General features: G+C 39.3%; 1 protein-coding gene across 1 annotated transcript in view; it reads left to right on the plus strand.

Annotated features, from left to right (window-relative positions):
• The window catches only part of trabd2b (TraB domain containing 2B), a 53,517-nt gene that overhangs the window by 15,990 nt on the left and 9,650 nt on the right, over window positions 1-27,877 (plus strand). The window contains exons 3-4 of the mRNA XM_039677290.2: window positions 21,523-21,669; window positions 23,464-23,638. Of these exons, the coding sequence (XP_039533224.2) occupies window positions 21,523-21,669; window positions 23,464-23,638 (322 nt within the window). The remainder of the gene's footprint in view (window positions 1-21,522; window positions 21,670-23,463; window positions 23,639-27,877) is intronic.

Genomic DNA, 27,877 nt, shown 5'->3' on the forward strand with positions numbered 1-27,877 from the left:
GATCAACTCCACAAACACAAAAAATAATTAGACCCGTCTCTCAGTAACTAAAAATATTTTCACGGTACTCAAAATAGAAGTCTAAGTGGAAGGCTTTCCGCTTGGATAAATGTTAAAAAATACTCTAAAGTATAACCCCTATTAGGGTACTAATATGCACCCTTTAAGTGTAGTTAAGTTTTAAAGGTGTTCCTTTTGAGGGTGCTTCCCCAATGACAAGCTGCTGTAGCCTTAAAAGTAAATGTTTTGCGCATAGTTTTTGGACACTACACAAGGAAAGGACTTCTATTGTATATAAATTACTGTAAACATCACTGTCACAAACTAAAATGTTTTTTTTTCTTTTTTCTGTGGTAATTGACAACGTATCACAGGTCCTACTGATAGCTTGTGCTATTGCTTGAGTATTAATGTTCCTTGGATAAGTTCCAGCTCTAAAATCTGATTGATTGAGTCAACTGTATTAGCCAAATAACAAACACTTTTGACCCCACATTAGTTCAAGATATGGTGTATACCCATGGTGTTTCTAGTTTAGTTGTAGTCTTTAAAGCATAACCTTTCTTCAGTGGGCTCAAGTAACTAAGAAAGGGGTTAAAATGAAAAAAATGGTTAAAAAGGGACCTATATACCAGGGGGTTTCTATCCATGTGTGAGCATTCTCTCCTATAATGTCTTTACCGGCCAAATGCGGACCCCCTCCCACTTTGCGTTCTACAGAAGCCGTGACCCCGCGGCGTAGAGGTCGAGTGTGACAGCCCTCCGTATATTGCGAGAAAAGCACACATGAGCTTGTTAACTTACCAAGCCACATGGCCCCCTGCCGCTCACTCTATTTGGAGTGCCATCCGTCTCGGGGGGTGAACGAGCCCCGTTACAGCGTTACAAAGCAGCAACGTTTCCCCCCCCACCCTTAGAGCTGTCCAAGGTGAAACAGCCATCCATCAACCTGTAGAATAGAGGCCTGCAGGGGCCCCTCTCGAACCTGCCCTAGGCCCTGGCCAAACTCAGGAGGAAACATCCCTCTCCAAACAAGCCCTTCAAGAGGCACCCTGCCCCAAAGGAGAGAGACAAAGAGGGATGAAAGAGATGCAAGGAGTCATTTAAAACACATTATCCATGGAGGAAAAGTAGGAGCTAATGATTTTCCTCCGAGGGTGAACGGGAGATGGTTAGAGCGAGAGAAAAAGAGTACCTTTAGCCGACTGGTCTCTATAGGACAAGTTGCATCCAAGGAAAACCTTCTTGCCTTTTTTGTTTATTATGGTGATAAAATGTTTAATGTGGTGATAGACATCATCAGGATGATCTGATTCTGTGTCATTATTGGCAGAGCGTGTGATCTGGGTCAGTTTTAAGGCTGATGTTACTGTGGATTTAATGACTCACAGGGATCTTTTGGTTTAGTCTTAAGTCTCGGAACTCCTAAACACAAATAAATACTCATTATTAGCTCCATTCCCTTAGGATTTAGTTTCAAAGAGCAAAAATTAAAGTAGGGATGCCCTGATATTAAACTTCTGGTTGAAACAATAAGTCAAGATAAATAGACAAGATTAAAATTCTATACTATTTTATATAAATAAATTTTGAAAAACACAATTTAATATACAGCATAAAAATAGATATTCTATTGATATTTGCTAAATAATACATTTAAGAGTGGTAAATACAAGTTAAAAAAATGACGTGAGTGTTAGATAATGGCAAAGGTCATCTAAATTAAAAAAAAGAGAAAATAGCATACACTTCAATAACAATAAATAAAACAATCTCTAATATTGTCCAATAACAAAACTGCTAAATTATTATTTTTTTATGAAGTGCTCACTTTAACAGAGTTAAAGCAGTTAAAATAAGTTTAAAAATATACATAAAATAAGGTTATGAGAAAAAAAAATATATATTCATACTGTATGTTCTTTATTTCTAAGCCTTTCAGACTTTCCCATAATCCTCCTCTCTCACTCTCTGTCTGTGAATGGGAGAGGAGTGGAGGGGAAAAGGTCTTCTGAAAGTGGATCCAAACCGCCTGTTAATCAGAATGCCAAGCCTAACAGGCACTGACAGCCTTACAGAATGTCTGTATGTGTGTTTTGAAATGGCAGGCTGCCCCGTCAAATCTCCTTTTATTTTTTCCCCCACACATTTACCCTGACAAACCACTGTTTGGACTGGTGATCCATGTGTATCTATTGGCTTATTGTCCACAGCAGATACTGTATCACTGTAACGTATTATGGGAATAGATAACCTCAACTTGTACATGGGAAAACGGTTTAGAGTCCAGCATTGACATACATTACACATGCTCTGATTCCAAACCTCTCGATTCACTTTCACTCACGGACGAGAAGCAGATGAGAGCGGGCGAAAATGGAGAGAGAAAGGAAGAGAGAGAGACAGGGAGAGATAAAGGTAAGGGAGGTCAGAGCGGGGTTTAGGAAAGAGACGGTCCCAGACCCCCGGATGAAAGGAATCCACAATCCTCTTCAATGATAACCATGTGTCCTGGTCCGTTCTCTGGTCGGAGGGAGAAACACATCAGCGCTGACCAAAACCAAAACCAAGTGATCTTCCGAACTAGACAGCATTTGTAGACATCATTGTTGCTACAAACACGTTCCAGTCTGCTAGTCTTCTCTTATTAAAAATAGGAGATTTATATTTTAATTCTAGATATACCTTTACATATTACTTCTGTGTAATAGCCTACTCTGTGTCTTGTTATGCACAAGTGTTGATCTCATCAGTGTCCTGCAATCTGAACCTTGATACCTTGTGAACCCTACACTGTGAAAATAATAAATGATGAGCTTCTGATATGAGGGTTGTTGCAAAAGGCAAGCAGCCTAATTACGTTGCCTACTAAAATATATTCCATGGCATACTCTTAGAAGAAAAAGCAATCCTAGAATGTTTTGCGTTGAGCTCAATAAAAAAGAAAATCCAATATGGCAGATGAGTTGAGAGGAAAGTCCTAACTTATAATACAAGTTATAAATTTAACTTATATTTCACTGAATATCTAATTTATTCATATATGATGATTTAGCATCATAAATGTGTATTTTTTTTTTATATCAATATACATATACTTATCATATAATGTGCTATTTTTTCATTTAAATAGCTCATTTTAAGATCACCTTCGGAACACTAATTAAGATATTTTTGAGGAAATCTGAGAGCTGGATCACTCCTGCATACTAGTCCATTGGCTTCTTGAGGAATTAAAACTGGCCGGCCTCAAAAAGTTATTAAAGACATTGTTAAAATAGTCCAAGTGATTACAGTGGCTCAATCTTAAGTTTATCAAACGACCAGAACACTTCTTGTGCGCAAAAAAACGAACAAAAATAACGACTTTAATTCAACTATTCATTTCCTTCTCTCTGGGCGATCTGTTGTTGTACGTCACACGCATCACACACATGATCAGCGTCGGCCAATAGTGAGCCGTTTGACGCTTAAATGACTAGAAGCCCAAAGAGAAGGAAATTAATAGTTGAAATAAAGTCGTTATTTTTGTTGTTTTGCACACATAATGTGTTCTTGTCGTTTGATAAACTTAAGATTGAGCCAGAGTAGTCACTTGGACTATTTTAACGATGGCTTTAATAACTTTTTGAGGCCGGCAAGGTTCAATCCCTCAAGAAGCCTATGGACTAGTATGGAGGAGTGATCCAGCCCTCAGATTTCATCAAAAATATCTTAATTCGTGTTCCGAAGATGAACGAAGGTCTTACGGGGTTGGAACAATATGAGGGTGAGTAAATACTGACAAAATACCCTTTAATATATATATAAATAAATAAATAGCCCATTTAAGTATCAATAAAAAACTTTCGGACAATTTGTTTGGTCAATAAAATGGACAATTTATATATTCACCCCATCCAAATACAGTGTGAATCATGAAATGTCTCCTAAATCGGTGAGATACTAAAATCGTACAAGAATTCAAACGTAATGTTATCCTTTATAAAACCCAAGCCCAAACCCCATCTGCCAAACCAGCACCATATCTCAGCTTTACTGTATATGCCATTAAGCTGTTTGATCCAGTTCTGTGTTCTAGGTGTGTGGGTTCAGTTACCACACTGTGGAAAGCTGTCTTGAGTTTGTTTAAAAGTACAGACAGAGAAGTAATGTCTAAATGTTCTCTGAAAATGGTGTTCAAGGCTACCTTTGAAGCTGTGTTTTGACTCATGGGCACCGCTGGACTGCCCACAAACCGGACTTGTGTTGTGGTCTGTCTAATTGACACCTTTAAATGTCCCCTGCAGCCTTCAGCAATGTGTGTGTGTGTGTGTGTGTGTGTTCTCTGGGTCTGGTGTGACCTGAAATAACCCAAAGAGCTCATCTTCTCTTCTTAAGGATTCTGGTTTCACACTGTTTGTGGGGTGAACAACTCACTGCCTGTAATCTTTGTGGAAAGGTCTTGAAAATGAAGCATTTCCCCACACAGCCAAGAGTATGAGTGTGTCTGGGTTTGCGGTGAACTGAGACTTATTTTTGCTGAAATAGTTCTTCTCGTTCTGCCATTTCTATTTCGAATAAATAAAAGGCACTGATGTATGCGCACACAGCGATAAAAATGTGGTTAGTTTGTGTCTAGGAGGCACAGCACACCACACACACACGCCAAAAGATACCAAAACCACAACCACTCACCCGGAGCATCTGTTACTAAATGAAACAAGAGCAGTGGCTCGACTGAAAGATGAGAGCTGCTATCGCTCTTTTCTCAAACACATAAACAAAAAACACATTCCTCGTAACTTAAGTGCTTCTGACAGAGTTTAATCTGAGATGTCTGTCAAGCATTTTAAGCAGAACACAGGAATCAAGACTTTAACTGCATGAGTCGAAGCCCAATGTCCGTTTCGATTCTATTTTTAATTTTAAAAAAACAAAAGGTTCATGAGAAATGACTGGGTCCTGAGGTTTGGGTGAAACTGAGCTTTGTGTCGGAGTCATAAACCCTGTAGACACTCAGGTAGAGGCTTTGCCACTGTCAAAGTCATTCATATTCACTCACTCACTAATATTTGCCTTCAAGTGTTTACAAAATTTCAATAAGAGTAAGAACATGTGCATAAAGCAATTTCACCACAATGTTAAAGATACTGTACATTCTCTGCAGTCATACCATAAATATTGCCATTGACTTAAAGTTTACTCAGAACTGATCCCAGATTAAGGTATTTAAAGCACATACGTAACCTCAAATTGTAAGATTTTAGTGTTTATCAAAGTAGTATTTTATGCTCACCAATAATCAAGCGTAGCGTTAGTTCTGGCAGGTCACGTTAGTCAAAGTCATACAAAAAGTCATTAACCCAACATTCGGGTTTGTCCATATTTTCCCCAAATTTGGGTTGAAACAACCCAGCATTTTTTAGAGTGCATGTGAACCAATCATAACCAATCTAATCTTAGCGCAGTGGAGGCATTGCCTCCTCTCATGTGACCTTCCCCCATTCATTCTCAATTACCCCGCATAAAGCATTGCAAACTTTAGGGGGTCTGCTAAAAGTCAATGGGCTCAGGGGAGGCACGAGAGACGCGGCGTCCCGCAGTAACTTTACCTTCTGGTGTTGCTGTTGGACAGTGTTACTTTAGAAAAAAAAGTAGTGATTTATAAACTTAAATGTCACATTTTGTAATATTCACTTTGTTTTATTTTTGTAATAGGGATTATTCTCCATCCTATTTTTTTGAGGAATCACTCCTCGGAAGAAACGCCCCTGACATACATACATTTTTGTAAATAATTTTCTGTGTGAAAATGTTTGCAAACAGATTTTATGCTAGCATACATCTGTACACACTGTTAGTGAGTGAATTAAATTCACTGTGTTTAAATACAAGACTGATGTAGATAGAGAAAGAGAAAGGAAAGGTTAAATGACCTGGGGGATAGCCAAACCAGATAGTGCCTTGAGTCCCACAAAGAGATTTGAACAACAGATAAATGTAGGGTCACAGAACGGCCAATCTGAGTGTGTCAGATGTGGCATTTAAAACCGGACTACAATAAGTCACGTAAACAATTATTTACTCCAGGCTCATTTTGCAAACTGGCAAATTGAATAAACCTCAATATCAGCCTGGCTCATGAATATTAATTACTGTAGGTGACTTTTCTTTCAGTACTTTTCAAAGCATTCATTGCAGCATATCATTAATTGCCCGAAACATTAGGACCTTTTTCATTTTTATTCCCCCCATGCAGTTATAACGGTTGCTGCTACATCCACTGCATAGGTGCACACCTCACACAGCTGCAAAAGACTCTGCCTGGTCCCCTAAAGACTTAATCAGCACCATCTATTACAGAAACAGGAGACTTTAAACCAGCTTTACCCGGCACAAAGTCCTCGGCTCCCAAACAGAGCGGCCCCATTCAAATTTATGAACAAAAATTAGACGGGTAAAGTAAGAGAAAGTCAGAGTGAGAGGGAAAGAATAGTAGTTGAGAGTCCAATAAAAGAGCTCCATTGTATGCATTCCCATGAGGCCTCAGTACAGCCCAAATGTGATGGGAGGCCGTGTTGTCCAGAGCAGGAAAAGGACGACTCATTGAATTAAATCATCTGAGATCAGCCTGGCGGCACCGCTGGATTTACTGCTCACAGCTGGTCCAGCAGAAGGAACGTTTAGGGCTACCACAAAATTACCCTCTTCCTCACCTGCTCCATCACAACTTATCAAGCTTTATTAACAAGATTGATTCACATTAATGGCACTATGGATGAATCAATCTGTGACTGTTTTCAAGATTAAAAGGCTGTTTAAAAGTCTGATCACGCTTAGAATTAGTGGGGCTTGCTAAGACGATCATCATTAGTACTATCGCTCATACTTAAGGTTTGGGATTTGGACAAATCTTTGGCATGTAGTTTGTCCTGCTCGCATTTGTGCTATACAGACATGAATGATACCTCAAATCACGGGGTTTGTTGAAGAGAGATGTGCTATTACTTTTCTATGCAATCAGATTTATGATTTTGCGTGATGGACAATTAAATGGGTGGAAAAATCCCCTAGACTTACTTGATGGAAGGACCCGAGCCATAGGGTCCATTATATCATAGAGATTTGGGAGTGAAATCTTTTGACTTAAGCCAGTGACCAATTACCTAGAGGCAACACAGCAATAGCACAGCGACGTCCCAGGCCAGCAACTCAAAATAAGCAGTAAGCACCACTCATTATTTCGAAAGAAATTCAAAATATATATTATTTATTTGCTAAAAGTGTATGATTTAAGAAATAATTTCAAATGATTGTTTTTTTCTGCATCTGTCATCTATATGTTTTTAAAGCACTAGTACTTTTTTGGTGTATCACACTAGATATACTCTCTGGTGAGTCGTGAGTGTGTATGTGTGCGTTGCCATGGAGTCTGTTTGAGCTGTAATTCTTTGGTTTTATTGGTTAAAATATGGTGCAAAACTTTCCCTCTCCCTGCTGTTACATTAACATCAGCACTTTTTTTCTAGGGTTTTGACATCCAAATTTGCCACAAATGGGAATAAGCACAGGTGTGTGTAGTGTTGCAGACTGATCTCATGAAATGGCGTATGTATGACACAACAATTCGTATTTCCATTTTTGGCGTGCTATCAACACGCATAATCGCTTTTCAGTGTGTTTATGAACGCCGCCGACTTAACGTTACATTAGTGTATAAATATATGACCTACCCCAACCCCGTCACAGTCTTTCCCTACCATCCTAGAGAAAAAAAATAAATAATAAAATATCGATCTACATTTTGCTTTGTTTTGCTCGGACATTTAACGGCGTGTAGGCTACATACACGCAGAATCACTCGGACATTAAACGACGTAGACATACACGCAGACACGCGGATAGCTCAAAATGCGTATAGATAACACGCCACTTGACTTGAAAGTGGCGTGTATGTTTACGCAAAAGTCATGATGTCATGTTGCATTTTTGTATGCTCGTAGTACAAATGACAATCAATCAAAGTTAGCTTACGTTTATCAGAAGAATGTTTTTATATGACACAACCTTTGTGTGTATATGCTCGCAAAATAGGTTTTTGTTTTCCAAGGTTTTAGTTAGCTAACGCATAGATTGGTTTGTGATTGGTCACTGGCAGGAGCTGGAAAACTGGTTGTGATTGGTTGCTGGCTCATCATGTGCACAACAAGACAAAAAAAAAACAACCCTTAGTTTTAGTTAGTACTACTAGGAAAGCAAATCCCAGATCTCTGTTTTTCCTAATGCTGCACATTATTAAAGGACTTAATGAAATAATAAAATGTTTGTTTTTCAAAGCAAAGAGCCACAAAGGGAACACACACATACACACACAAAAACAGATACAGAATGTAGTAAACCAAATGCTGTTGTAATTTTAGCAAAAGACCTAAGGTTGCCAAATGCATGCTACTACTGGAAGGCAAACAAACAGACTACAAACGCAACACAAAACAATAAAACATTCAGGGAAAACAACTACAGCTGTAAATATACAAAAGAAATGAAATCAGCTCTGAGCTGTTGGACTGCCTAGACCTAAACACATCATATGAATGATATGAAAGCTGCTAATTACGCTGGAAAACACCTATAAAGTTCAGCTAGAATTACAGGCACGCACGAAACAGCGTGTAATTTACAGGACCACCACAACTAATGCTTTTGCATTAAAACATTTCATCTAAAATTATTTTTTTTTAACATATAATACTATTTCAATGTTAGTGGTTGGTAATGTTTTTGAAAGAAGTCAATTATGCTGACCAAGGCTGCATTTATTTGATTTGATGATTTTTTGGGGGGTGAACTAACCCGTAAATATTTTTGTAGAAACTATTTTTTCAGGATTCTTTGAGGAATTCTTTGATAAATAGAAAGTTTAAAACAGCATTCCTTACATTTGAAATAGATTTTTTTTTTGCAATTTAGTTAAAGCATTCTTGCTGAATAAATTAATTTCTTCAACAACAAAAAAAACTCCCAAAAGACTTCAAACCTTTGAACGTTATGTATGTTAGATAAATTTACTCATCCTCATGTTGTTGCTCGTTGCATACATTCAGCACTTCTTTTGTTCCACAGAAGAAAAAAACGTCATGTGTTTTTCATGTGTTTTTGATATTCTTGAAGTCAGAAACATATATTCACACAATCTAAGCCCCTAACAGCACTCTGTACACTGCACAAACAAGAGGAACAAAACTCTGAATATAATTTAATTTAAATGGACTCCTCCGAAAACCTTGTATCACATTCAAAGTGATTCAAAAATACACAAAACACATAAATATACAAATAAATAATGTTGTGACAGGCTAATGAAGACTAAATGAAACGAGATGCAAATATAGCTGTGATCTCTGCAGTTTGGCATGTTTCACTTTGCAAGTTGCCCAGTGGCTTATTTACAAATTGGCCTTGCCCTCACCTGTGGAACATTCTTGTAAAGTAATAAACGTCTCTTTGGTTTAGAGACTTGGGCAAGAGAAAGTACGAGATATAGAGAGGGAGAAACTTTGGATCCCACTTTCTAATTAAGACCAGCACATAGTCGAAGAGGCGCTCTGTTTGTGTGTGGGTCTGTGTGTGTGTGTGTAGGTCTGTCTGCCTGGCTCTCTGTCTCTTTTTCCTTGAGTTCATCCTGTCGTCTGTCTGTCTGTATATGTCGGTCTTATCCCTCTTTCCATTTCCCTCTCTCTCTGTCTCGTGCACAGGGTAAGATAAGGATCCAGCCAGCTGTAGAAACGGAAGCGTTGTCTGTCTATGTGTGTGTGTGTGAGCGTCTATTTCTGTATGTGTTCTGGGATGCGGGTCTCTGAGAGAATAAAAATGCTCTCGTTCCTGCTGAAACACTGGCTGTGACTCCCCGTCTTCATCTGCTTCTAATTCACACCCTCCTCTGCCAAGCTACCCGCTCCCTCGCTCTGTGTAGTGATGGGTGTGGAGGACAGGGAAAGAGCTGACATGATGTATTCTTTGCCTGAGAAGGCGGCCCGAGCCGGCATGCACCTCACACACAAACCTTTGAAGCTGTTTTAGTGAAGACTTCTCAAAGATAAAATGGTTTTCATGATATAAAAAAAATGATTTACTATACACCTAATCCTAAGCCTTACAGTAGAAATTATTAGATTTAAAGCATTATTTTTTTCTTATCACTCTATTGGGCTTTAAATTAAATTAAATTAAATAAGAACAATTGTTAAATTAGTAGGCTACTCGCATCGCCTATAACGGCACCAAGGCTGACCATGATCAGCCTGATGTGGGCACTACAGCGGTGAAAAGTATGAAATGGCTGAAGTATCTTGGAATCATTGGCTCATGGCGGACAAAATGCCCTGTTTTTGCTTGTTGTTCGGCGAAAATTTCAGGTGTTTTAGATTTTTGGAAAAAAAAAAAAAACTTTTGCGAACTAGTTCTAGGTTTTTGGCCTGATTGAAATCAAACTGATAGTTTGATTGTGCAGCAATAATGCACCAAGATTCTCTGGAGCCTGATTGTCAATAGTTCGGAAAAAAAGTCGAAATTTCGGAAATTTCCTAAGGGCCACCAAAACGTTCTAAGTGTGAGGAGCCACTTTTACTAAAATGGCTATAACTCGTGAACCGGATGAGAGATTTTCACCAAACCCAGCACACCTATGAGCTCATTCTGTGGTCACGTTGAAAAGGACGTGGCAACTGGCCACTTGATGGCGCTATAATAGGGAAAAACACCTATAAATACTTCACCGCTAGTCTGATTGACTTGAAAATTGTCATGCCGTGTCTTTGTCCGAGCTGCAATGATTGTCTATGCGTACATTGACGTATCTCAAAAAACAAGTCCGCCATTGGCCAATGAATGAATTACTGTTAACTGTTAAAAAAAGTTAAATTCATTTATTTCCTTTTAAATTTCCTGTGGCTGCAAATGGTTAATTTCCATAAATGATTGAGATGGTAAAACGCTTGCTAAATAAAACATAATGTCTTTTTACGCATGTGCTTTAAAGGGTTAGTTCACCCAAAAATGAAAATTATGTCATTAATGACTCAGCCTCATGTCGGCCCAAGCACGTAAGACCTCGAAAGAAATGGATGAGAACACGTCGGCAGTGTCACTGCGGACAGACCCGGAAGACAATAGAATGTTTAATAAAGTCATAGTTTTTGTTATTTTTGGACCAAAATGTATTTTTGATGCTTTAAAACATTCGAACTAACCCACTGATGTCACATGGACTACTTTGATGATGTCTGTATTTACTTTCTGGACAAGGACAGTATACTGTACATACATTTTCAATGGAGGGACAGAAAACTCTCTGACTAAATCTAAAATATCTTAAACTGTGTTCCGAAGATGAACGGAGGTCTTACGGGCTTGGAACAACATGAGGGTGAGAATAATAATTTTCCTTTTTTGGGTGAACTAACACTTTAAGGCCTTAAACTGCTTGAACCCCGATAATTGCTGCTCACAGCTATATTTTTATTTTATTTCTGGGAAAATTATTATATATAGTTTATTATATTATAGTATATACTATATATACTGTATATATCCAATGACATTTGTATCTGTAATGCATCTGTATAAAAACGCACAAGTGTATGTTACACAGAGGGCCTTGGGGTGGTGAGAGTCAAAAACAGAGTGCAAAAGCACGAGAAATGAATGACATAAGACTGCTCAAGCGCTCTGTACATATTTTCCATCAGGAAAAAAGTGTCATTTCATTCTGGTTTCAGACTCTGACTACACTCTAGCCAGCACTGAGAGAACGCTGGCTCCTCCACAGAATCACACGGCGCGTCTGTGCACCAGTCTGTGAAAGCTCCATCAGTATCTGCTCAGGCTCAGACAGCTTGTTCTTGTTGCAGTGTGTACGCACATGTTGACAGGAACTTTTCCTGCTGTAATGGAATACATTGAAATTGACGCAGGAGGCTGACCCCTTTGGATGAGTGCAATTGCCTTTGTACACACACACACTCATGCATTCAACACGTTAAAGCTCCTGATATGAAAGCACACATGCCCACTTTCATGTTTTCTGTCATCAGGTCACATGTACAGTACACACAGGACACAGTCAAGACAACATATGCCTACCATTAGCCAAATTCAACACAAGCACACATTTTCTCTGTTGCTCCTCTAGTCTGAGAGACAGTGGCCTGCAGTGCTGGCACAGTCTATGTGTGAAATCGGACTTTTCTGCAAAGATTTGCCGTGAAATGCTGTGTTTGTTTGGGCTTAGGTTGCATTAGTGTGCATGGTATGACACAAATTACTCAGTCTAACGCTGTGTCCTAAGTGTCAAACCCTCTGTCTTCAATCTCTGAGTTTATCCTTAACAGCTGCATCCGTGACATGCAACAAAAGCTTTTGTTGGTTGCCTAGATTAAGTTTTTTTTGTCATGCTGAGGAGCTCCACTCGGAGTAAAATCTCATTGGTCCATAATAGTGCTCCAAATAAATATATAATAAAGATCATGGGCCCTATAGAGAGCCTAAGTCCCTCCCCTTCCGGTCGACCACCATGGGACCTTATTTCGGAAAAATATTGAATGGTCGTCAATGGCGAGAGACAACAAATATTTTGATCTCGTTTGAATTGTGCCCTGAATTACACATTTGATGTTTGTCAATTTAAAAGATACATTTTAAAGTAAAGAAAGTCGCAGTTTGATGTAAAACCGTTGAGGTATAAGACTGTGAAAATACGTAATTACAAAGACTACAAACCCCAAACCCTATTTTCTCCCAATGAATGAAGCTAACTTTACTGAGGCTGTCTGTCATTGTTTCTTACGTTATAATCGTAACGTTACGCCGTCATGCCTGAGTGTTTTGTACCAGACTGCACACACACGAGCAGCGGATCTTGTTTCTCTTCCCGGGAGATGTAGTTCACAGAGCGACATTCACATAAAACTAAATGTTACTCTTCTATTGTATGAAAAACTGCGACGTTTTTGACTTTCAGAATTATCTTTTAAATTGACAAACATCATATGTGTAATTGAGGGCACAGTTCAGATGGAATAAAAAGATAAGTTGTCTCTCGCCATTGACTACCATTCATAATTTTTCCGAAATAAGGTCCCATGAGCCGGAAGTGGAGGGGCGGGACTTAGGCTCTCTATTTGAACGATCTGAAACGCAAGTATCAAGTTGCTGTTGCTATTGAGCATCACAGTCCCGCCCACAGCCCGAGAGAGCATTGGTGCCGGAAGTAAATTTCCCATTCATTTATCCAATTGACATTTTGTAAAATCCATACCTAAAGAGTATTAGAACATGTCTGAGGATAACCAGCTACGGCTGAACTCATAAGCATACAACATATCATTTCGAGTGAAAAAACGAAGAGAAAATCCAAAAAAGTTGACTGAAGCCACAGTAAAAGAGCCTTTTGAGGGACTTCCAAATTTGACGATGGCCACGTGAACTTTTTCCTCCAGTGAATTTTATATAGTGAATGTGCAGGGAAACTCCTTTACCTTGCTTTGTTGAAGCAAACGCATTTGCAGCTGCACATGCTAAAACATTGAGCTTCTGGCTCGCTCGTAGGCTGTGCTGCGGCAACTGCACATCCAATGGCGCGGGGCGTCTCAGAGGTGCGACCAATGAACTTAGCCCTACGTCATTACACAATCTTCAGTCTTCACATACCTTCGCGGGGTTTCAGACTCGTGACAAGACTTCCACCAATCAGATGCATCACTGTAGGATTGTGGGATTGTTCAGGATTGTGGGTAATGAAGTGCTTATCCAATACATTGCAAATAAAAGGCATTTATGTTAAAACAAGGTTAGTGCCCCTTGAACTTTTGGCGTTTATATGAGCATATACAATCGCTTAGTACAGCCGTAGCTGGTTTTAAGTCTACCATGTATGGTTACGTTTATAGCTTATATCTCAAACGTCAATGGAGAAATTGTATTGAATTTTTACTCCCGGCACCACCGGCTGTGGGTGGGACTGTCATGCTCTATTTAACCGGCGGGATAAAAGCCTCTTAGCTTCGGTTAAACATGCATATGGTAATGTAGGTAAATGTGTAAGGTTTATGCCTATTTTTCCCATCGTCATGGAGACAACAATGATTTCCCTCGTGTTTTAATAGTTTTCCTTATAATAATGTATCATTTGCGAAAAGTAAAAAATGCATCTGTGTAGATGAGAGAATCATCTACGTTGTATGCACGCTGTTCACACTCTGTATTATGGCCAAGCATGTGCGCTTAAAATAGCATCTAAATGTACGCGCAACGCACCTTTAACTTTAGAATAGGTTTTTTTCTGGTCAGTGGCGGAATTGTTTTCTGGAACTGCAAAATAGCACCAGGGAATGTTTGCGCCAAAACATGCCTCCTTTTATGCGTCGACCCGCCCAGGGAGCTCAAGTTCATTCCATAGTTTACCGACGTGCATCTGTGGAGGGTAAAGCCCGCTTTGCGCGGGTGCAAAATAGGAATGATAAATGCGTCGGTGTACGAAGTCATTTGTGCCAGGTGCAAGATACGACCCCATATGTTTTGATTGTGCTTTTCTCAGTATTTATTCAACATTGAATTACATTTTTTTTAATTAAGCAAGGTATATTTCTTTTAGCTGGTCTGCTAAAATGCTTGTTTTAATGTAAATAACATACATTTTATTGCTTTTTTGAGTAATTGATTACAAAATGTGGGAAATTTGAAAAATGTGGGGTCTTTAAAGCCTTGAATGAACCTGTTATTGAATAAAGTAAAGCTTTCTGTTCAACTATTTGGTCTATTTTCTCTTTCAGCCAAAAACGAAAGTGGGATTTTATGGCATTTTTGGCCAATTTTTTTTGTCAGTGCATTCTACAGTCATGTAAAAACCAAATGGAGCACATGTTGACTATACAATCACACTCAGAGTCGGCCAACATTAGTGGACACACACATACGCACATGAAAGGAAAATGGCACAGGAAGGGCCGAGAGTAGATGAAAGGAGAATAAACATTATGATGAGGATGAATCGTAGAAAGAGAGGGAGAAAGAGGACGTGATGTTGGTAAGACTGCAGGTTTGGGTGGAAAGCAGTCCATCTGTGCTCCAGATCTCATCTGTGACTCTGAGCTGGAGAACATGACACACTGTCACTGTCTGCTTCTCATTTAGTCTCTCTCAAACACACACAGGTCTGTCTGTATGAATGAACAGCAGCGGTAGGAGGCTTCCCCCCTCAGTTTCCTTAGCACATTTATTATCATATTAAAACTTATAGGTTACACTCATGTTTCAGCACACTATCCAGCAAGAGTTTGTGAAAACTATAAATCACTCAAGAAGAATTACGCTGTCCGAGGGCATTAAACGGACAAAAGCCTATCGTGTAGATAAGAGAGAAGTTGGAAGGACTCTCTCAGTCTTTCTCTCTCGCTCTGCTCAGGAATGAGCATCATATGGTTTAGATGCTATCAGACGCCCCAGGGTCTGATAAAGAGCAGTGGGAGTCAGTTATCTCTCCCAGTGGGAGGGGCTACTATCATCAGAATGTGAGAAGATCAATGCAAGAGTGCAGGACAAGCAAACACACACACAAACACGTTTTTGTTTGTATCAATAATGAGGAATTTTCATTGACTTCTGTTGTTTATATACTGCAAAATATGTTTTTTGACTATCCTGTTGCATACATTTTTTTTCCATTTTTATATATTTACATTAAACATGCTTTTTTTGTACTGTTCATTTCTACTGATGAGCTTGGTGATTTTAATACCATCCGAATCAAACATGTTTTTCTTGCACAAATTTAAATCAAAATTACGAATCATTTTTCAAGGATCATGAGACACTGAAGACTAGAGTAATGTCTTGGAAAATTCAGATTTGCCATCACAAGAATAAATTTGATTTTAAAATATATTCAAAGTAGAAAATATTTATTTTAAATTTTAAAAATATTTCACAATATTCCTATAAGTAAATGCTGCCTTGGTGAGCACGAGACTTCTTAAAAAAATAAAAAAATAAAAAATAAAATGTTTTTTTGAATGGTAGTGTGTTATATTATACATCGACCACATATATACGTCTCTTTTTATTTCAAAGGGTTTCATGATTCATGTACATCCATAGCGCTTGTCCTTCAGAAACACTTCATGACCTTCCCAATCTCGTCAGAATCAGTACGAAAACACAAGAGCTGTATGTTAAACTCGTCGTTCAGAAAACCAATCATGTCCTAACAGTACTCCCCCCTCAAAACTTAACTCCCTCTCTCTCACAAACACACACACAGGGGTTAATAAGTGTCCTAAAGCCCCATGCAGTTCAGCTCATCTCTACTGGCATGTTTATTCAGAGCGGTGGGCTTTCAGGAGGCTGAGTTTTATTTGACCTCTGACCCCTCTCAACAATACTCCTCTCCTGCTCTGTTTATTCATCCCTCCATTCCATCTTTCCCTTAGCTCCTAGAGACCGGTCTGAGCGTTTTCCTGTTTCTCAGTGGTGTACCCTTTCACTTTCTCTACACGTTTCATACTCTTTTGTAATTTCCCACTTTCTTCTCCTCACAGCACAGAAGCAGCAGGAGCGCTGAGAAACAGTTGATTATTTTCCTGCTCTTTCGTCTTGTTTTCCTTTTTTGTTTAAGGGGAAAGAACGGCTGAAGACTTCGCTACCGGTGCTGCCAAGTCAAATGGCAGAGTTTGTTTTTGGACAAGTGCAAAATGTGAGAGAGAGGGTGTGCGAGAGAAAATAAAAACTCTCTCCATGATCTTATTAAACAGACACAGATGGTCACTGCAGGCTGACAGCGGGTTCAAGACACAGACTGACAGGATGGAGACGAGTGCATGGAGAGATTAGACAGAGAGATGAAGAGATTTGTCTGGCAAGCCAGGAAGGAGAGGAAAACCAAAATGCACCAATAAGCTACCAAACTTCTCTTGGCAGTAACTTTTAGAGAGTCCTAGACTAAAAGAAAAGACAAGACAAGGAAAGCATGTAAAATTAGTATGCAAGGTAGTAAAAAGAGAAACTATGGTTAAGAAAGGGCTTCAAAAGCATATATGCTGCAAAGGGTCTGCTCTGTTTCTTTAGGGCAATGCATTAACCCCTTAAGCACAGAAAGAAAAATGTGTAAAAAAAAAATGTACCTGTAGGGGTGCAACAGCTTGTCACTGGGGCAGTACCCTTAAAATGATATCTCTGTACCTTTTTTATCACAAAAAGTTTAATAATAAAGTACGTATACTCTATGGTACTTATATGTAACTTCTAGGAGTAAAAAAGGTACAAAGATGTCATTTTAAGGGTAATGCAAGAAAAAATGCAGAATTGACTCAAAATGGTTTTGAAGAATGGCAAGACAACATTAAAATCTCACCTACTTTGATTCAGGAGTGTGTATCATTGGAAATAGAATTGAAAATTGCCTTTTGAACTTCAAATTAAAATAGAAGAAGAATTTAAATTCTAATTGAATTCAAATTTCAATTTTAGGAAGTACAATTAATATGGAACAAAAATAAATGCAAATAATTTATTTTAATGGACTAATTAATATTATATTTGTTCATTAAATATGACAAAATGAATAGATCACAATTTTGCGATTTTTATAAAGTTTCCTGAAACAATGTGGTGGAAATTTTGTCTACGGGAGTATTATTGTATTGACAATACTATGCTTTCAGTTCAAATTCTCATTCAAGAATTAAAGGCGTCCAATTCTTACATTCTAATTTTGTCCAAGCTTGCTATGAAAAACATTCTGCTGAAAGATTAGAAACTAAAAACGTCATGCCATGTATGAGTTATCCCAAGTTTATCCACAAAATGCACAATATCTCTGTGACATGTAGGGGGCAGTCAGGAGCGAGAACAAAAGTTTAGGGATAAATTTGGCAAGAAAGAGAGAACCTCTAATTAATGACCAATAAAGAGCAAGTGTCATCCACAAGATGTTGGTTTGAAGTGGTCAGCTGTGCTCGACTGCTGTTTTTCTTTTTATGTTTGGATACGCTGAGCTGATTTTGGCTAGCACTGCCCACCAACTGCACCTGTGCCCATCTGCACTTTTCCCATAATGCATCTGACCACTCTAAAAGAGACGAAATCACTTCCAGCTGTGGTGCACATGCGTTTGCAGCCAGCTATTATTTATTTTGCCATCCTCTCTCCCTCCATCCCTCTGTTCTACCTCAGAACTTTCCATAAACAACAATGAAGACAAGCGAGTCAAATAATTGAATAAAGAAAGACACCCTAAGAAATGAAGGTGTAAGAATGACAGTGTAATGAGCTGTGTGTTGGTCGTGTGGAGGATCTGCGCCAGCTGAACTAAAAAAGAAGTTCGCTAGACCACTAACATGAACGAGCAAGAAGTCAACTACGTCCATACTCACACGTGTCAATGAAATAGCATGCTTCTTTTTCCTCCTCTCATTTGGGATCATTACATGGGAATTAACATTCTCTTCTTTGTGTTTCCCTCCCTCACTCGGTATTTTTCTCTATTTATTTTCTCCAAACCGCTAATGAAATTTTGGAATGCAATGCTTGGGAGAAGGTAAGACGTTCCAGAAGCATGGTTCTCCAAACTTTTTTTGTTTGCAAAGGGGTTTCTGTGTTTAATCAGTCCATGAGACTCAAGCCCCGTTTACACCTACTATCCATCTCGAGTGATCCAATCACGAAAAGGAAATTCTCACCACTGTTTCTCCCAGACATACTTTTCAGGTTTATTTGAAATCTAAATCTTAACACTTGTTTTCAACATCATCCTGTTTTAAACTGACCACCAAAACGGATGTTATTATAGGGTAATAAATTGGGCCTCTCATATGTCAAGAATCACAGAAGAGTCCATCTGGGTAAATCACACACATACCACCACCCAGTGAAATCTCCATTCCCAGAGAGAAAGTGCTGTGAAAATATGCTTTTGTTTAGCACAATGGATGCTTAAGGGTGTTCACACTTCAACAAATGGAACATTCTCACACACTTTAGCCATCCTTCATCCCACATACCCACATTCACACACAAAACACTAGGCCTTAATGTCTGCACTCTCTCGCACTCTGTCCATCAAATGAACAGCAAGCACAGAATGATCCAATTCTCGTTCCTGGCTCGCTTTCGTCCTCGCCGTCCCATCCTTTAATCCCTCTATCTATCACATCCCAGTCGTCCTTTCATCTCTCTATTTCTCACATGGAATGCGCTTAAGGTTAAGGGAAACTCCTCATTTTTGGCACCAGCACAGAAGCGAGACAGATGCGTCAGACACCCGTCTCCTAATCTGAGCGTGCCACAGCAGCTGGCATCACTATAAAGCTCCCATGTGTGGGCAAATATCGTGGCACACAGAGCCAGAGCACATCTGCACAGGAGGGCAACACCCGACATGACATGGCAACGTAAAAAATGAAGACAATAAAACAACACACGCAATATGGAAATAAACGGTCGGCGATTACAGGGCCGGCAGGGGGTCGGCTTAGAGCACGGAGAGCTGGCTGGATGTGAAGTGCGATAGATGGAGTGCATTCGTGCTGTTCTGGTGCTGGTTTGATCGTGGTCCATTTTGGGATTACCGCACTGGCAGCGTAACAAAGATCTGCACAGCACTAGGCTGAAAATAGAATTGTTTAAAAAAAAGTTTTTATAGATTAAATAGTATCACTGAGGTATACTGTCGGGAAAGCTACTCAAACAACAGTGTTGTTATAGTTAAATAAAACCATTAAAAATCATTTTCTTTGAAATAAAGCTTAAAGGAGTAGTTCACTTTTGAAAAAACTTTTGCTGATAATTTACTCACCCCCATGACATCCAAGATGTCCATGTCTTTCTTTCTTCAGTCGAAAAGAAATTAAAGTTTTTGATGAAAACATTCCAGGATTTTTCTCCATATAATGCACTTTACTGGTAACCAAACGTTCAAGGTCCAAAAGACAGTTTCAGTGCAAACTGTTCAAAGGGCTTTAAACGATTCCAGACGATGAATAAGGGTCTTATCAAGCGAAATGATCAATCATTTAAAAAATAAAAATAACAAAGTTTAAGTTTTATAAGCTCAAATGGTCGTTCATCTTTTTCCGAGTCATTTGGTTCATTCAACGAACGAAACGAACGAATTGACTCGGAAAAAGCTTTGTTCATTTTGATGAACGAGTTCGAACAGAAGAGTCAAGGCAAGCGTTTGAGCTTATAAAACGTAAACTTTTTTTTTTAAATGAGCGATCATTTCACTTGATAAGACCCTTATTCATCGTCTGGAATCGTTTAAAGCCCTTTGAACAGTTTGCAGTTTGCACTGAAACTGTCTTTTGGACCTTGAACAATTTGGCACCCAATGAAGTCCATTATGGAGAAAAATGTTTTCATTAAAAACCTTAATTTCTTTTCGACTGAAGAAAGAAAAGACATGGACATCTTGGATGACATGGGGGTGAGTAAATTATCAGCAAAATTTATTGAAAAGTGAACTAATCCTTTAAATGAAATAAAAATATATATTAGAATAGATATATTAGAAAGATGGATGGATGGATAGATGGACAGATGGATAGACAAAGCACGTCGGACTAGTGAGCAAACCAGCATTTTGTATTTCATTCCAATAGAAGAGCACAAACTCTTGTTTCCAACCTTTCTGCATGAGGCAGGAACTAAATCTTCTGTAGCCTTTAAGCTAGTGCATAAATCAATCAGCATCACTGCTTTCATTGACCATTTTCATTACTGTATTTTTGTCACACACACCTTCACAAACACACACTCCCTGTAAATCTCAAAGGCAATTAATGTGACGGGATCCAGCCAGAATAGAGAGGTGTAATCAAGTACACAAATCAACTGACCGCACATGATCGGGTATGAACGCGTTAGCCAGCAAAGTGCACGACAGTGTGACATTCGATCTACCTTTCCATGCAAAATAACAGAAAAAACGACCCCCTCCCACCCCTAACGGGCTGTGCTGTCAAAACGCTTAACTTCGATTGACAGCCAGAGTCGGGTGAGTCAGCCAATCAGGCGTGGTATGGGAACGAAGTGGGCGGGAGTGTGAAGTTTAACCCCAGGAGTCAGGGACAGCTGCAGTGTCACTGTGGTCTGTGGCTGTTGCACACCATAAATTCTCTCTAAAGAGAGTTTACTTTTTATTTTAATGGGGGCTGTAAATTTACAACCCTTGGACCCTGAAGATAGAGCCGTTTTTAAAGCAGCACTCCCTGTCTTTTTTTATTTCTCTCTTATACCTATTTTTTTCTAGAAACTGCCTGCTTTACACAACATATTTGTACCTGGCAGCATGCTGGCGTAATTTTTGGGCGCCTCCAAAAAGAAAAGTGTTCATATGAAGTATGTTTATAGTGTGTGAATAAATGAAGAGTGTGCTTGTGACTTTATATTGTGTGTGTGGGAGTAAAAAATGACCAAACTTGTGTATTTTATGTGTTCAAAATGACAAACTGCCCCCCCCCCCCCCTCTCTCTGTGTGTGTGTCTGCAGGTGTTGTTTGCTCTGAACCAGACTCTACTGCAGCATGAAAGTTTGCGTGCAGGCATTTTGCAAGGCGCCTTCACTACTGAGGACCTCATCACACACTACAACTGTGGAGACCTCAACTCCATCATCTTCAATCATGACACATCACAGGTACACACACACAAAACACACACTCCTGTTCTATGCATCATGTGAGTATGTGATGTATTGAAGTCATTATGAGCTTAAAGTTTGAGCAGCAACAGGTTCCTTCTGATGGATGGCCTATAATTCTCCACTTCACCCTGCACACTAAGAGATTAAAGCAACGTCACACACACATAGTGCAAGAGAGAATGAACATTTTAGGAAAAATATGAGGGAGCAGTAAGGGAACGGAATTTCTCTCTTGTTGTTCCATATTTCTTGCAAAGATCAGACGCTGGGCAGCTAATGGCTTTACTGTCGATAAGGTATCTGACTCCTCTCCCTTTCACTGCTTCGCCTCTCAACTTCATTCTCTTTCTCGATTTCAGTTTCTATATTCTATGCGGAAATGATATAACACTTGACTTAGAGCTTGAGTTGCGTTTTTTGCTAGTCTCTTCATTACAGACAGAAATTCAAGGATAAACCGCATACAAACCGCATTCAAGGATAATGTATACATATATAAACCCATTAAGTCACATTTATTTATATAGCGCTTTTCACAATACAGATTGTATCAAAGCAGCTTCACACTGATAACATGAAAGTAGCACAACACAGATCATTAAGTGCCAGGTTCCCTCTTTTTACTGAATTTCCATGACTTTTAGATCTTTTAGCACACTGAAGGTTCTCTATACTGTGTCTTATATAGAAGAGGAGGAGGAGAGAGAGAGAGCGTATAAGAGGGCATTACGGGAAAGGCTTCTCTAAAAGTGGTTTGGATGCTTGCACTTGCAGGGGTACAGCAGTTCATCTATCAGTGTCTGAATACAAAAACACACACCACAAACACACACACAGTGGAGTCAAACGTATGGCTTTCTGCATCGCTGCACTTCACCTTTAGTTCTTTAGTGCGCAGCTCAGGCAGGAATCTCTCAGATAAACACACATGCACAGCCATATTTACCCTCTCTGCCTCCCAATTTCCAAACTGTTCTCTCATTAGAGGGGCGAATGGATAAACACACACACACACACATACATAGTATTTAGACGTTCCAAAGCTCTGGATTCTAACAAGAGGCCACCTCACAGTTTCCCTTTTAAGTCTATCTTGCTTCCTCCGTCTTGGTACCATTACCCCCCTCCTCCCTCATTTCTGGTGTATGTATAGCAGTCAAGTCATGGGAAGTGTTGTGTTTACGTCCCGACCATCTATTGGAGAGTCGAGCTCCATTACCATATTTCCCCAACTTCCAAAGATCTATACTCACTTTTCCAATTCTAAAGATGGATTCCATACATTTAGAAACTCAAGTAAAAAAAATAAACACATTTTCCAAATTCATAAGGTCATAATGCACTTGGTGTAAATAGGTCTTAAAGACCCAATGAAATCATAAAATGGACAAGCTCAATCATTTCAGATCAGATCAGATCGGAAAACCAATTCACAGGAACTTTAAGATGGCGTCTTTATTGTCTTTCCCCAATCTTCTTTTTCTTTTTCTCTTCTATTCCATCTTTGAAGTCTACTTTCCCTTTTCTCCTTCCATCTATTCAGTCCATCCCTATGTATTAATAGCAGACTGTGTAAAGAGACGCGGCCCGCTGTAGAAAGCTTTCTACACTTTGCCCTGCAGCAAATCAAAGGAGTCCAAGACAGTAAAACAGCATTTGTAAGTGTGTGTGGATGTCACGTTCCACAAAGCGTCATAAACGTCTCAGCTGCCCAATTCATCACATACACAGACTAAGATTCATGCCAGGCCTTTAGTAACAGCTCTCTCTCTCTTTTTCCTCTCTCAGCTTCCACATTTCATCAACAGTTCCCTGCCAGCTCACGAGCGCTTGACAGCGCAGCAGATTGACAGTTACCTGCGGCAGGAGCTCATTTACAAACGCAACGAGCGAATGGCCCGCCGTGTCTCTGCCCTCCTTCAGAGAAGCCCCACCCAAAGATTCTTTTTTGCTTTCGGAGCTGGTGAGTCACACAACATTTATAACCATTACACACATACACACTCTTAACAACGTGAAGATGAGGTCAGTTGACATTGACTAGGAATAGGTCCAGCTTCACATACAAAACAACACACACACACACACACAAAAACTCCCCCAGATGGCAGTAAAACCAAAAGGCCCTCAGAACTTTTCCCACGACTGAGAACACATCACTTACATTCCTATTCTGTGCACCTGTGTGCGATTCTATGTCTGTTTGACAAATGCATACCTCACAAAACGCATTATTTTCATGAAATTTTGAATCATCAAAAGGGTTGCATATAGTGAGAGTTTAGGTGTGTATTATGCCAATTACTAACTCTGCCTACACACTTTAGAATAATTCGGATTCATTAGAATGAGAATAGAAATGCACACATGTACACACCTGTTCTAAATTTAGTGAAAACATTTTTGAGCACACATAATTAAGAACACTTGAATGCATGTAATAGTGAATGAGACCCAGTGAGAGGACTGACAGCTACTCTCATCTGTGTGAGTGGTTTGTTTTAAAGCTGCAGTCCATAGCATTTTTTGGGTTAAAAATGATCCAAAATACATATTTGAGAAAATACATAACCAGCCAGTGTTCAAAACTATCTGCTTGCCTTAGCTCGATTCAAAGCGGTAAGCTTGTAATAATGTTTTTAACTCCAGTGGTACTGGTGGATTTCCGCAGGAGCATGTCTTTGCATAATTACGTCGTCACATCTGTAAAGTCTCGGCAGACTGATCTCATGAAATGGCGTATGTATGACACGCCAATTCGTATTTCCATTTTTGGTGTGCTATCAACACGCATAATCGCTTTTCAGCGTGTTTATGAACGCCGTTGACTTAACGTTATTACTGTATATATAAATATATGACTTACCTCAACCCCATCCCTAAACCTAACCATCACTGGGGTTAATGGCATTTATGACTGTTCTCTTGCCATCCTAGGAAAAAAAAAAGATCGCTCCCCAGATGTAGATCTACATTTTGCTTCGTTTCGTGCGGACATTTGACGGTGTGTACAGACACGCGGAATCACTCTGACGTTAATGGTGTAGACATACACGCATACACGCGGATAGCTCAAAATGCGTAGAGATAACGAGTCAAGTTTCGAGTCAAGTGGCGTGTATGTTTACGCAAAAGTCATGATATCATGTTGGCTACAGAAAAAAAGACCAGACCCATGCGAAAACAAGGATACATATTGGATGGACATTACATATAGTCGCGCAATGCTGCTGACGTTGTTAACATTAACAATTTGAGAAGAAAAAATAATATGTTTTGCACAGTTTTGCGTGATATGATAAGCGAACGTTAGATTTAAGTAGCGCAATTTACTGCAATGTCGGAACCAGAACAAAAGTGGATGTTTCTTACTAATCAGATTTCCTGGTAAAAATTCTTGTGTTGGTCTTACTTAAAAAAGGAATAATCTGTGATTCTGAAAGACAGTATCCACACCGGCGTGGTGACTGACAGCCTTACACTCTCCTCAAACATTGTGTTCATCCACGCTGTGCCATGTCGAGGGTGTTGAATTAAAGTCACGAAAAAGTTGATAAGTCCGCGAATTACTACAATTGCAGATTTCTAACAGAGGCGGTGACAAAGACCTTCAAGTCCTCATGGATAACGGTTGTGTTTTTCTACTGGACAAGTGTGTGTGTGTGTGTGTGTGTGTGTGTGCCTGTCTGTCAATTTGTAAATGTTAATGAAATAGAAGTGGACTATAACATGATCATGCCCTGTGTTTTTTTTATTTATATAGCTCAAAATCTGTAAAAGATCAAGAATGTGACAAATACAACACACTAATAGTTCGGCAACTGCAGTGTTAGTTTGTCTATCTGTCTCTGGAGTTTTTGTCCTTTCTCTAACTGTGTTTAATCAGAGCTCTTGTTTGAGTTACTCACAGTTTCATTTGGACCATTTCACACAGAACCTAGTCAGAACTATTGACAGAAAGCAAAATTGGCAGCTGTAAAGCTGGGCTCAGAGGGTTCTACAGTTACCAGAGTGCTCCACAAGTTTCTGTTGGGGTGATTAAAGTACACATTGTGCTGGTAAAGTGGTTAAACAAGCCATCCATCTTTCCTCCATAGCAAACCTGCCACCTTTGCTTTGTAGACTTTCCAAAAGCATGTTTTGATTCAACAGGAAGCCCTTATGACATAGGCTAAGACTCTTTTGGAAAATGCACTCACACATTCCCCCAACCCTGACGCCAAAACACCTTTTTTTTAAAAAAAAAGTTCCCTAAAAGTCATCCATACAATCGGATCATCCTTAGACCTGGCATTCACTTTCATGAATGAATCATTCTTTTGAATTGGATATGTTCAATGAATCAACAGACACACAGTTTACAAAACTAAATGATTTGTTTATGAATAAGACTTGATTCAGTTTGGCTCAGTTTTCATTCACTCCTTCTTCAAGTGAACTGTATTAGTGGACTAAAGTAAGAAATAGTGATTGATGGTTTAGAGGCGATTTCGGATTTAGCCCTATTCTTTTAAATTCCTGTGGTAGAAGCACAAGTAGAAGTTACTGCTCCCTACTGGTTTGGAGTAGTAAATCACATATATTAAAACCAAGGCTTCATGTAGACCAGGGGTGTCCAAACTCTGTCCTGGAGGGCCACTGTCCTACAGAGTTTAGCTCCAAATTGCCTTAACACACCTGCCTGGATTGGACGTTTCTATGCCCAGTGAGATCTTGTTGAATTGGGATTGGAGCTAAAATTTTCAGGGCAGGACATTGGCCCTCCAGGAACGAGACTGGACACAATTTTTCATAAGAAGAGCAATTCTTATTCTCTTTCGCTTTGTTTTTTTATGAGTGTGAGAAGGACTGGCAAGTTACATAACAGGTCAGATGATAAGCAGGAACACACCACCATGGCACATCTGTTTATGGTACAGATCAGAGATCACAGACACAAACTATTTCACATCCACTAGAAATCTATTAACAATTCTCCGACAAACGCGTATATCTTACAAAGCCTTATGCCAAGGCAATGCTACTGTATATGATGGTAAACATTGTTTGTGTAATAAAAATCATTTTGCTTTCCTCATACATATTCACTCACATCCTAATTAGCCATTTGCTGAGCAAGGAGAGAGCGTGTGTATGGCGTTTCAGCAGGTTCTCATTTGCCTGGTTCCTCGGTGCTGCTTGGAGTTTCGTGCTCTTATTGAAAACATCCCTAGGAATTTCCTGCAATGGCCACAACCCAGGCCAACCACTTTCTTCTTTAATACACACACTACATGTGATAGGGAGCATTTGTCTTCGCATTAATGGCCTTAGATTTGTTTTGCTATTGATTTGACATGCATACGACACTGATAAATGGCAAAGCTAATATCACAGGCTCTAAAGCAGTATTACAGTCAGTTCCATTAAGACCAAGGGACAGTGTTTATGTTTTACAGTGTTTGTATGAATGTGATCACTCATCCGTGTGTGTGTGTGTGCGGTGAGGAACTCTCAACACATGTGTTTTGCAGTTGTTTGTGGTGGTCATTGTATTGTCATTCCTTACAGAAGTGCTCAAAAAGAATTGCTTCAAAGGGCCATTTGACATAAACATTTTTTTGGTGTCCAATCGAAGGACACTTCACTCCCAATGTTCTTTGCGCTGCATCAGTCATTAAAAAAACATAACAAAAGCTCCAGTGGTTTGGGAAGATGATGTCAAAGTACCTTATGTTAACTAGTGAATGTAATAGGACAATAGGCATGGTCACAATTGTTTGATAAAGCAATATGAAGCATTGGAACCATTTGCATTGGGTACAATTCATTTTAGTAAAAGTTCATTCTGATGGATTGTTTAAATTAAGAACTTTTGTGGATACTTTTGAGCTAAACTGGGATGCAAAAAGCAGCCTGACTGTAAAATAATTGCTTTAAATTGAGTCGTTTAAAGTGCTTATAGATTTAAAAGAGGACATCACCAGATGGCATCACAATAACCACTGCGATTGGTCCTCTTATTGGCAAGGAATATTATATAATAGAAAGTTAATCTCATGCAGGCTCAAAAGGCAATCAGTTTTATCTGAGTCCTTAAATGGTCCCTCCAAATACACAATAAAAAAGCTCTTAAATTTAAAATGAAAATTGAATGGCTTTTAGGACCCTGGAGAAAACAGTCTGTTTGTCTTGAGCTGCGGTGTTATGTTGGTCTGCATCT

The sequence above is a fragment of the Pimephales promelas genome, chromosome 14 (genome assembly GCF_988280905.1).
Source record: "Pimephales promelas chromosome 14, fPimPro1.hap1.1, whole genome shotgun sequence".
Taxonomy (NCBI): domain Eukaryota; kingdom Metazoa; phylum Chordata; class Actinopteri; order Cypriniformes; family Leuciscidae; genus Pimephales; species Pimephales promelas.